This window comes from Notamacropus eugenii, chromosome 1 (assembly GCF_028372415.1).
Source record: "Notamacropus eugenii isolate mMacEug1 chromosome 1, mMacEug1.pri_v2, whole genome shotgun sequence".
Lineage (NCBI taxonomy): Eukaryota > Metazoa > Chordata > Mammalia > Diprotodontia > Macropodidae > Notamacropus > Notamacropus eugenii.
In genome coordinates this window covers 203,482,927-203,495,398 of record NC_092872.1, presented here as the reverse complement: position 1 = coordinate 203,495,398, position 12,472 = coordinate 203,482,927, and the positions used below count along the sequence as shown (strand labels likewise).

General features: G+C 37.1%; 1 protein-coding gene across 1 annotated transcript; it reads left to right on the top strand.

The window, feature by feature from the left end:
- Positions 1 to 9,008: 9,008 nt before the first annotated feature.
- On the top strand, positions 9,009 to 10,885 carry C1H10orf120 (chromosome 1 C10orf120 homolog). The gene is made up of 3 exons (XM_072624770.1): positions 9,009 to 9,269; positions 9,546 to 9,621; positions 10,164 to 10,885. The coding sequence occupies exons 1-3, from the start codon at positions 9,166 to 9,168 to the stop codon at positions 10,860 to 10,862; spliced, it is 879 nt and encodes a 292-aa protein (XP_072480871.1). The 5' UTR covers positions 9,009 to 9,165; the 3' UTR covers positions 10,863 to 10,885.
- Positions 10,886 to 12,472: the final 1,587 nt, after the last annotated feature.

Here is a 12,472-nt window from a genome sequence, read left to right as displayed (position 1 = left end):
ACAAAGACAGGAGACATAGTGTACATGATGCAAAGGTCACTTTAGGTGGACCAGAATGTGTAAAAGGAAGTAATATATAATAATTCTGGGAATGTAAGTTGCAAAAATGTTACCATGTCCTTTAATGTCAAATAAAGGAACATTTGATCTGAGAGGAGTCTCTAGACCTTGAGCAGAGGATGTGATGTGTTCAGATTGGTGCTTTAGATCTCTCATTTTGGCAGCTCTGTGGAGGATGAATGCTCTAAGGGAGAAATTGGAAACAGGGAAAGAATAGGGAAACTATTGCAATAGACCAGGCTACAGGTGGAGAAGGTCTGAAGTAAGACGATAGTCATGTGAGAGAAGGGAATGTATGTGAGTAAGGTGAAGACAGGATTAACAGAAGACGTCAGAAAGTGAACTCTGCTGACCTCCACCTTCTCATCTCTAGTTACCTTTCAGACATCTCGAACTGGATGGTGTAGTAGACATGTTAAGCTCAACATGTCCAAAATGTAACTCAGTATCTATCTCCCCCTCTTAACTTTTCTATTATTTTAGAGAGCAACAATACCCTCCCAATCCCTCAGGCTCTCAACCTAGGAGTCATTCTGGATTCCTCACTATATCTCGCCCCCATCTCCAAGTTTTTGCCAAGGCCTGTCAATTTTACCTTTGCACCATCTCTCAAGTGTACCACCTTCTCTCCCCTGATACTGCCATCACTGTTGTGCAGACCCTCATCATCTCACACCTGAATTATTGCAATGGCATGCTGGTGGGTCTGCCTGTCTCAAGTCTCCCCCCATTTAATCTACCTTCCATTCAGTCACTAACATAATCTTCTTAAAGTGTAGGTATGACCATGCCATCACCTATTCAATAAACTCCAGTTTATAAAACTTAAATGCCTCCAGGAGCAAATGCAGAATTCTCTTTTGATATTCAAAAATCCTAAAATAAGTTAGCCCTCCCCTGCCACCTTTCATGGACTCATTAGTTCAATGACACTGGCCTCCTGACTGGACCACACACAAGATATTCCGCCTCTGGCTCTGGGTATTTTCTCCGGCTGCCCCCCCATGCCTGAATAGTTCTTCCTCTGCTCATCTCCCTGGCTTCCTCTAAGTTCTGACTAAAATCCCATCTTCCACAAAAAGTCTTTCCCAACCGCTCTTAATTCTAGAGCTTTCCCCTCTTTTAATTATCTACTTTTTATATTGTATGTGACTTGTTTGTACATATTTCTTTATTGGCTCCTCCATTAGATTAGGGGATCCTTGAGGTCAAGGACTGTCTTTTGTCTCTTTTTTGCATCACTAGTACTTAGCACAGTGCCTGGAAAGTAGTAGGTGTTTAATAAATGTTTATGATTGATTATCTTCCCTCATCCTTTCCAATATTGTCTATTACAATTTTATTATATATGGCTGCAATATGTTAAGATAGAGCATCATAGTTGTTCATTCTGGGCCTGGAGTCAGCAAGACTTGAGTTCAAATCTGGCATCAGCAACTTACTGTGTGACCCTGAACAAGTCACCTCACCTTCATTTGCCTCAGTTTCTTCATCTGCAAAATAGAGATTATAATAGCCCCTGTCTCTCAGAGTTGTTGTAAAGTTCAAATGAGATAATTATAATATGCTTAGCTCAGTCACCACACATAGTAAGTGGATTACAAATGTTAGCTTTCATCATTAACTATTATTATTAGTATTTTCTCAAACCCATTAGTAATTTGGAGCTTGCTTTCCTATAGTCATTCATAGTTTGCAATTCATTTTTTGAAAACAATTTGTTAAAAGAAAAGAAAACAATATGTGCTAATCTATTATGGAATGACTGACTCTTGGTCTCACCTGTTTCTATTTCTTATATATTTTGGATAACAAACTTTTATAATAAATATTTTATACTAACATTCCCCCACTCAACATTTTCTATTCTTATTCTGGCTGTATTGATTTTGTTTGTCCAAAAGATTTTTAATTTTATGTAATCAAAATTATATATTTTGTCTTTCCTGATCACCTCTAGAAACAAAAAAGGAAACAAAGAGTAGATGACCAAAATAACAAGTAGAAGGATGTTAATAAGTAGAAGGAATGCGCTGGGGAAAATTTTTTTTACTTTTATATTCATTGACAGAATCAGAGAATTTCTAAAGCTTTTGTACACTTGATGATAGCTACTCAGTAGATGAGAATGTAAACAGAAATGAGGCTTTTTTGAAAAGTCATTTAATGTTATAAGAAAAGAACATCAATTTCATAAGGGAAAATCTTTCTTTTTTTAAAATTCTCCTTCCCATAATTCAGCCAAACTTCATTCTCATTCCTCCTCTGGTCAAGTTTCTCAGAACCAAGCCATTCTATTCAACTCAACTGGTAATATGGCTTCAGAATCCATACACTCACTTGGAAATTATGAAGAAGAGAAAACAGTCCCTAAGCCCCAAATTAAACAGTTTGTTACTGACTATTTAGTTGGAGAAAAAAAAATGGAGAGCTATTTTTTTGGCAAAAGAACAATAGGAGGAGATAACTAGAAAAAAAGAAAATATTTTGTCTTTAAAATAATTGCAGCCCCCAACAATACCACAAGAGAGAAGTAAGAGAGAGACCAGAATGAGACCAGTTAGTACCATTCTTGTGTCTTTTACCCAGAATTCTATGAGAATGAGATGGAGTATGTTAAATCACAGCACAGGAACTATGACATCATCCTTGTGTCAAAAGTTATGTCAATGAACTCTGTTCAGGTATTGGAATGTATTTGCATATTTAACGATCACAAATTAAGTTAGTAGATTTTTAATTTTTTTGTTTGGATAGTCTATTTTTCCTCCCTTGTGTCCTACTTTATCCGGCTATGATAAATCTTAGAACAATTTTTTGAAGCTGAGTCCAACACTACATCCAGCATCTCTGGTGGTAGTTTCCTACTCAGGGAGTTTTCATGTCCATTGTTTCATTTTTTTCACCACTACTGAGAGAGTTAGTTATGTGAGTAGTTCGTCACTATCCTTCCTTTGGAGATTAGGAATAAGAAGCTCTTTAAGGTTTAAAGAGCACTTTACAAACATTATCTCACTTAGTTTTCACAACTACCCTGAGAGATAGATGCTACTTTTGTGTCTGTTCTTCAGGTGAGGTAACTCAGCCAGAGAAAGGTGAAGGGGCATGCCCAGAGTCTCCCCAACTACTTAGTGTCTGAGGCTAGATTTGAACTCAGGTCTTCCCAAGTCCAGGTCCAAAATGTTATGAATTGATCCGCCTTGGAAATCAGCAAATGCTATAAATCAGGGCTTTATTTGTTCTTTTGTTGATTGTCTCTCTAGAAAAGAAAGTGATGGAGAAAGGTTGATAAGAAATTAAACTTGATAATACAAGTTAAAATTAATGCAAATAAAATTGTTAAATGTTTTCAGAAAGCCAGTGGTTAAAATTTATCAGCACACAACTGCTTAGGTTGTTTCATTTACTCATACCAGCCTGAAGCAGGGACTAGAATGGCATAGAGAAGGCAGGGACGTGTATCTTTCTTGCATGAGCAAGTGTCCCACAAATGATTTTTGTGTTATAAATAAACCCTGTTAGAATAACTTAATATCAGTTTTATTTATTATAGAATGCATTATATATTATTATATATGGAATATATCATATTATATTATACATATAGATGCATCACATCATTGTATACTATGTTATTATATGTAATGTGGTATATATGTTGTGTTATATATTTTTATGTCAACACATTATTATATATAATATTACTATATATTTTATATTATATATATATATATATATATACATATATATATATTCTGTTCCTTCAAACTGGAACTTAGCTAGCATAATCTCTAAGATCCTTTCCAATTTCAATATCCAATGACATGTCACATCTTCTCTTAGCAATCATGTGCTAAAGATTGATGCACTCCTTGTGAAACCATATTGGTTTCTCCAGACAAATCCCATTTTCCCTCCATATTATCATTGCTCCCCCAGCTTCTTTTTGACTTCAGAATTTAATTCTGGAGCAACTGCCATCCCTCCTGGCCTGATTTCCCCTCAAGCATTTTAGTCCGTGGGTGCTTACCTAGTTGAAGGAGAATTAGCACCTCTGGTGCTGCTTATCCACCTTTGCTGTTCACCTGTCACTCAACTCTCAGCTGTGGTTCCAAGAAGTTGTAGCATGTGCAGTGGTCACACCTCATGCTCATCTCAGTAGACAGGTTAATCCAGGTTGATGGTAACTGACAGGTACCAAAACTATTTGTGAATTAGAGGAGTGTCCAGCCCAAGCATGTAAAGAATTCCCCTGGCAAAATGGGCAGATGAGAATAATTTGTTCCAGTGGCAATGAAAGCAGCTGAAACTCTAAGACTCAGTCAGACATTGAAGACATCAAGGTTATCTGCTGCATCCTGGGTCGTTGCCAGTTGTCGTGACTTTTTTCTTGCTATTGGAATTTGATGACCTGGAATAAAGAGTGAGGCTATAACTTCTTGAAACACTGCCTCACCTAAATCCAATTCACTCTCAGATCAAGATATCACCTCATCATGTCCCTGGTCCTCTTCAAAAGCAAAGGATGAAAAACAGTGTAGCAGAGAAAAAGAGCTCAGAAACTCCTATTAGGGGACTAGATTTCTAGTTATGAGCTAGTTATTGAATCACCCTCTTTAGGTTTTGTTCTAATTACTTTCCCTCTCTGAGCTTCTTTTCTTTTTCTATTTTCCCTCGACCTGCATATCCACCTCGAAAATAATTCTTCATTCACTTCTGGGGGTTTTTTTCCTCTTCCTTTGTGGATCATTAGCCTGAATTCTTTAGAGTTATTAGGAATCTCCTAAAAAAGGCTTTACAATTGGGGGAGGAACTTGATACAATTAGTATAATATTATCCTCATACAGAAATATCTAGTCAATCTTGCACCTATCTGGAACCCCTCTTTGATGTAGACTCAGTGGAGGACATCCTTCCATGACAGTGGAGAATACTTTTGGATAAAGCAACAGGAATTGATTGCATAACAGAGAAAGGGGAAGACATAAATTGTTCAGGGAAAGGGTAATATTCATGTTTAACACAAAAAGGAAGAAAGAAGAAAAAAAATCACAAAGGAAGTTTTAAACAGGACAGAGTGCACCTGAGATAAAAGAAAGTACTAGTGGAAATTTGGACAACAAAGGAAGAGATTCTCAGTTAGGATAGCAGATAGAGAACTTGAAGATAATATTATGATACAAGTATGTGTCATTGATCCTATATAAAATGGCACGGATGAGTGAATTTTCCAAATCACTGAATTGTTCTTGTTCTTGTTATTTTTCTTTGTACAATGATGTTAACATGTCCAGACATTAAACCATATTTTAAAAAAACAAAAAAAATAGTTGAGTGGTCTTAGTAGATTGAGAATTCAATATATATCAGTTGTCAATATATATTAGAGGTCAATATATATTAGTGCAATTATGTACCTGACTTAGAAGCTAATGTGATATATATAATGAAAAAGCCCTAGATTTTAAGCCAGAGAAAATGGGTTCAAATCCTAATTTTAATACTACTTGTGTAACTCTAAAAAGCCACAATCTCTCTGGGCATCAGTTTCTTTATTGACAAAGTAAGGGGTTTGTGGTAGATAATCTCCAAAGACACTATGAGCTGTAAAATCTAGAATCCTATCTAAATATATTTCATCAAGCCATTTTTGGACTAGTGCATTCAATTCTGAATGCTTGATTTTAGGAAGGATGTTGCATGTTTAGGAAAGGATGACAAGGAGATGAAAAGAATTCCAATTTTAGGAAAGCATAAAGGTGCTAAATAATGCTTGTAGAATTGAATGAATTTTGTTTTCAGAATCACAGGATGTCAAAAATGAAAAAGGATATCTCAGACACCCTCTAGGGCTGGAACCACATCTTACCAAGAATTCCCTCTACAACATGCAGCTTTATTTGTCCAACACTGCTAAATGGTGTTACAGTGCTATGCTGTGCTGGTTAACAAGGCTGTCATTTTTTAAATTATTCTTCACTAAGCTTGTATGTGTCGACTGAATTCTTCTAGCCATTCCTTTGGTCCCTCTCCTTAGGTATGGCTTTTCTCTTCATTCACTTTTTTTGCCTTTCTCCTAGCTAAAGGAGTGGTTTCCCTTTCAAACATGTCATGAGAAACAATGGAAAGGAATGTGGCACTTCTAATACCTACCCAGTCAGTCACAATCCTCTCCAGCCAGACTGCTGATTCATTTCCTAAATAAAGATTCAAAAATGTAACCCTTTTAAGAAACTGTAAAAATGAATCAACAATTCAAATTTCTTTTATGTGTTTATTTTTACAAGCATCATCTTCCCCACTTGCTGCCTCTCCCTATTAAATATTTAAAAAATAAAAAAATACTCATATAACCAATATTAGTAGTCTAGAAATAATTCCTCATATTACTGTTAAAAATGTATGTCTCATTCAGGATTCTAAGTCCATGACCTCTCTACAAGAGTTAGTCCTATATTTAATCTTTAGTGTTCTGGATCCCTGGTTTATCTTTGCATCAGAGCTCTACACAGTCTTTCAAAGATGTTTCGCTCCAGAATGTTCTCATCGCTGTATAAATTGTTTTAATCCTTCATTTCACTTTCCATCAGTTCATAAAGATCTTCCTGAGTTTTCTCTGAAACTCCCCATTTTGTCATTTCTTATATTCTTTTGCATACATATACCAAATTTTCGCCATTCCCCAATAGATAGGCATTGCTTTAGTTTCCATTTTGGAAATACTACAAAAAAGACCTGCCAAAATATTTTTTTTGTACAAATAGATCTTTTGCCTCTTTCTTTGATCTTTTCCATGTATAGGACTGGTACTGGTATAGTTGGATCAAAAGGTATGCAAAATTTAGTAAAATTTTGGGAACAATTCTGAAACACTTTGCAGAAAGTTTCTATCATTTTCTTCTTGGGTTATCGTTGCCAGTCTGTGGGTATAAAGTAAAATGGACCATATTTGTAACATAAAGGTTTGGAAGGGTGCCTTCACTTGTTATTTTTGCAAACAGTTTCTGTAATATTGGAATTAACTGTTCTTTGAATATTTAATAAAATTCAGTTATAAATCCATTTTATTCTGGTGGGGACCATAGAGTGGGGACTGAATAATAACAGCTGGAGGTTAAAAATCCTTTGGGTAGGAAGTGTATAATGGAAGAGGAGCTTGTTCATCTTTAAGGAATGAGTTTAGGTGTGTTATTATCACATCCTTAGTTTAGTTAGAGGGTGGAGTCATTTCAGAACATTAGGCAACAGTGTATATAGCTGGAAGGGGGTGAGGCACCCATGTGAATGTGGGCTCAGGTAAGGCGTAGTGTGTGACAGAACGGCAGATTATTTGTGGATGGGACTCAGTACAATCATGTTTTTATCTTTCCTTTGCAGGAAGGGCCAAGCAGGTGAACTATGAAGAGAGCTTGATAATATGGCTTTTCCCCCCTTTTTCTTAGTGAAGTTTTAGGGGATCATAGAATTAGAAATGGAAAAGGGGGTGTTAGGAATTTTCATCCTATATGTCTCTTCTCCCTTTCACTGCTACTTTTTTGGAAAGATGACTGCTTTAACCCCTTTTAATCTGACACACCACTTAACTGAAACTACTTTCCCCAATGTTCTCAAATACAGGATCTTCCAAAAGCAGGGACCAGAAAAATGATTATTTTCAACTGCCAACTATTTGGTTGTTTGGTTTTGGGGTTTTCCCCCCAATTACAGGATGTTATTCTTACTGGAAAATGAAAATAGGAAGATTGAATTGCTTTTCAAGAAATGGCTAGAGGGTATTGTCACAACATGAGGTGGTTTCACTAGACAATTTCTAAGGTCCCTTTCTGGCTCCCAGCAATCTTGGAGTGCATGGTCAGATTCTGTTTAAGAGGCAACCTAAGTGTAGTGGAAAGAATGATAAATTTAGAATCATTGGAAGTAAATGGATCATAATTTGAATCTGGCTGGATTATTTACTACTCGTATGAATCTTTGGACCTGAGTTAATTATCTCCAAAATTATGAGACTGGATCTGAAAATTCCTAACACTCTCTTTCCACCTCTAATTCTACGATCCCCTTCTAGGATAGTCTATGCCACTTTTAAAGCTACTTTTTAAATGCCACTTTTAAGTGAAAGATAGTGGAAAGAGTTCTTAAATGAGAGTCAAGAAACTGGGGTTCCTGTCCCTGCTCCAATACATTTATTGGTCATAAGATCAAGAATAATTCATTTAAATACTCTGAGCCTTAATCTTGTCTGAAAATGAGGTGCTAATATTTGCAGTTCCAGAAGAGCAAAGGGAAACTTTGATTGGTTTCTTCCCAGTTAGGGCCCTCTTCTGTGAGATGGCAAGGCTTTTGAGTATCAGAGCTTTTAGACTTATGCCAAACATTATATTTTGGGAGATGAAAGGTAACTTCTTTGGGTAAACATTCCTACGAATCCTGTAGTTTATGGTGACTAGGATCAATTAATAGCCTATTTCTGTAATACTTTCAGGTTTGTAAGGCTCTTTCCTTGTGAAGAAAATAATGAAGTATCATTATCCCTAATTGATAGATTATAAAACTGGGGTACATTATGTTTTATCCGTTTGTCTAGGGTCACACAGCTAGGGACTATCAGTCAGGGATCAAACCCTAGTCTCCTGATTCCAAGTTTAGCATCCTCTCTTTTATCTCATGTTGTCTCTCAATTAATTGTTTATCCCTAAGAAAAAGTAAACTGTTCACCTATAATCTATGATGAAGCCTTTCAATTTAGCTCAAAAAGTATCTCACAGAGAATAACAGGTATGGAGAAGGAAGAGGGAAAGGAGAGAAGGGAAACTGCTGGTGGTACTCATTTCACCCCCAGGAGATCATGTTCTGTCCTGTCACTGGACCTCACAATTGCCTCAATCTAGGCCATTGATGATGCAAGGAATGTACCTTTCCCTTTGTGACCTTCATCTAAGTTCCCATTAACCTACTTCATAAATAAACCCAAAGCCACAACTTTAAGAAACTATCTTTCCATCCTGGGGAATGAACAACAGATAATTGGAGAATGGAAATTTGGAGAGCAGAGAATTGTAGAACAGAGGGTTTGAGAAGGGCAAATTGCCAAAGGGAAGACTAACATGGAGAAGCATCTAAATTCAGTGTTAAATAATTCAAACAATTGTGATCAAGAAAAAGATCCACTATTATGCTTAGACGATTTGAATCATAGCTCATTATTAAGGTAACTATAATTAGCACCATTGTTTCATTCATTCCAGAGAAAAACTATGAAGATGTGAATGCTTCATCTCTTCCACATCATAAAGTCATTAAGTAAAGAACTCATTAGAAGATTTTCCTGGATAAATTTCCATCAGTCAAATGTGTTTGTTTCCCTATTTATCTAGCTAATATTCAAGGAGTCTTCTTTGACAGAACTTGAAAAAGAACTCTCTGAGTGAAAACTTTTGAAAACATTCTCTTGGTTCTAATACACCTCGTCTTTCTGTTCTTCCAGCATCTGGATGAAATACTATGGAAGTGACCCACGCATTGCTCTTGGAAGATATTCTCCTTTGGAGAAAGAAATCATGGTAAGTCCAGTAGGATTTCCTCCAGGGGGAGGCCCACTCCAGGCAAGTGTAATCTCTATTAGAGTAAACAATAGTGAAGAATCCAACAGCTAGAATAATTATGCCCAAATATGATCATAGTATCTGTGAATAAAGGGATCCTTGCTAATAATATAGTTCTATCCCTTTATTTTGTAAGTCAGAAAATTGAGGCTTGGAGAGGATATGTTCCACATAGGAAGCAGATAGCAGAGCCAAGACTTGAGTATCTTTTATACTAGCAAAATGTGCCAACTACCTTTTTGTGTCCAAAATGCTATTGTTTCTTTAAAGCTCTGAATCCAATCAGCTTCCACATTCTTAGAGTGCAGTGTCGTAGGTCTGTTGTCTAGTAAGGGATGGTAGACACATTTAGTGGTGAAATTAGGAGGACAGAAGACTAGCTATCTCATTATTGTCTGATGACTTTTCCTTGTCATAAGCATATAACTCCCTGCCTACTGTTTCTGTGGTTGTCCTGTGTGAGAAGAGGTAGTTTTACGTAATATACTTCACTTTAACAGCGTTTAGGTGGTGTGCACACAATAGCCACAAGAAGGTTTCTGGCTCAGAAACAAAGAGAGGAGGAGAAGATGCTGAAGGAACTCAGACAGAAATCACCAGATTACCAAAAAGCAATGGAATATAAAAAAGAGCACCCCCTTCTAAACACAGGGAAGAAAAGTTTGGAAAAAGTATGGACTGCTCGCATAATTATTCCACGAGAAGAACTTAAAGTGCCACCTAGAGAGGAGAAAACTATCCATAAGCATGTAGAAAGGATGAAATTGGGTCGAGAATTGCAAGACTGGGCACATTCCAAACAATCCCAAAGCAATTCATTTCTACCAGCTGTAACTCCAGACTCCAAAACAGCAAGTCAAGTAAGAGATGAGGAGGAGGAAAGGTCAAAAGCCAATAAGACAGAAATAAAAATGAATGTAATTTTCAAGGCAGATGAGCCCAAAGGGACCATCAAAAGCTATCCAAATGACAGGCAACCATTCAACGTAAGGACAAAACTAGAACGCAAGATAGCAGGACACACAAATCGCACACGTTTCCTACCCACGGATTTCCCTGGTGATCTGCTTTTCTTAAATCAAAATTATAAGTCCACAAGAATCCATCTCAATCACAACATGAAGTTATTCCTCTCGAACAAAGAGGGCCGTTGGAAAAATAGTCTTCAAAACCCTTTCGAAGATTGTCCTCATTCTTAAAGCTCTCTATATTACCCAGCTTACCATTGTGTTAAGAGTGTTTATTTCTGCAGTTCCCTGGTTTCTTTCCTTTCTTCCACATGCTTCTGGAGAGAATACTGGCTTCCCTATTTGAGACTTCAGAATCGTCACAGTGCAATACATTCAGCAGGATTTGTAATCTGAAGCTCTTGCTTTTAAATAGCTTTTGGTTCACAGTTCTATTTGAGATGAGACATTCCATCTTAATAATTGGTGCATCCCTTCCCTTCACCAAGGTACCAGGCATTTGGGATGCTACTTTCCCAAGTGGCTAAAGCCACCCTGTGCAATAAAAATGTTGTACTTAAAAGTAGTAAGAAATAGAATGAGGCGGGTCAGTGGAGATAATTGGCCCAACCCTCTCCTTTGAAAATGAGAAAAATTTGCCTTAGACAGTTGAAGTGATGTGTCCAAGGCCATGAAGCTAATAGGGGGCAATGCTGAGATTTAAACCAAAGCCTTCTGACTCCAAATTCAGCATCCCCTCTTCTCCTCTGTACCACACAGTTTCAGATGGCATAATAGAAAGCTCACTGACCTAGAAATCAAAAGATCCAACTTCTACTCCTCCCCCGGAAACTGATAAATAATGTGGTTTAAGCAAGCCGCTTCCCTACTCCAGGAGAGGGAGTAAGGATTATACACACCCTCACAAAACTGGGGAATTAAACTGAATGACTTCTGCCTTCCAGGTCTCACATTCTATGACTAGGGTGCTAAGATCTAGAGTAACTTGAATATGGCAGCAGAATGTTAATGAAAGATTGGATAATAGATAGGTTACCAGAACCCTGATTGTGTTGGCCCCCTCTCGGCTACTGATGCCAACCTTCTTTGAAGCTGATGCATTTTAAATAATTGGATTTATGGCATAATAGGATGAGAAGGGACCTTAAAATAATCTAATCCAAACCTTTCATTTTACATATGTGTAAACTGAGGTGCAAAAAGTTGAACTAAATCGACCAAGATCACAAAACTATTAGGTGGTACAACCCAAACTATAACTCACTCCTCCCTTTTCTTATGAAGACGTATTCACATCTGCTCCTGACAAGAGTTCTTTGACCCTAGTGGTAGTCTAGTTCTTTTTTCCCTCTCTGTACTTCAAGCTACTTCCTTTTGCCAGTCTAATAAACCATAGACAGGTTGTGATTTGTATCTGCAGAGGGAATTTCTACTCCACGAGCTTCGAATCCTTTGTGTTTTCAATATACTAAATTTTTAACTTTTTTATTATCCCCAAACCTAACTTCCCTGGTAATTTTTAAGCACATCAGGAAATACAGAAGAATCTTTGGGATCAGCTAGCCCAACCATTCATATTTTATAGATGAGGAAACAGACCCACAGGAGTGAAGTAATTTGCCCAAGGTCACACAGGGCAGTGAGTGTCAGAATCAGAATTTGATTTCACCTTTCACTCCTAATCTAGCCTTCTTTCTGTGCTATCATGCACATCTGAGCTTTAACATTGGCTTGTGCCCTTTTCCTATTATTTTATCATCAATTGACAAAGAAGGGTATTAACTTTATCATAATCTACTCTATCAGTCCAAAAAAAATGCATGGGAATTTCCCAAACTGCC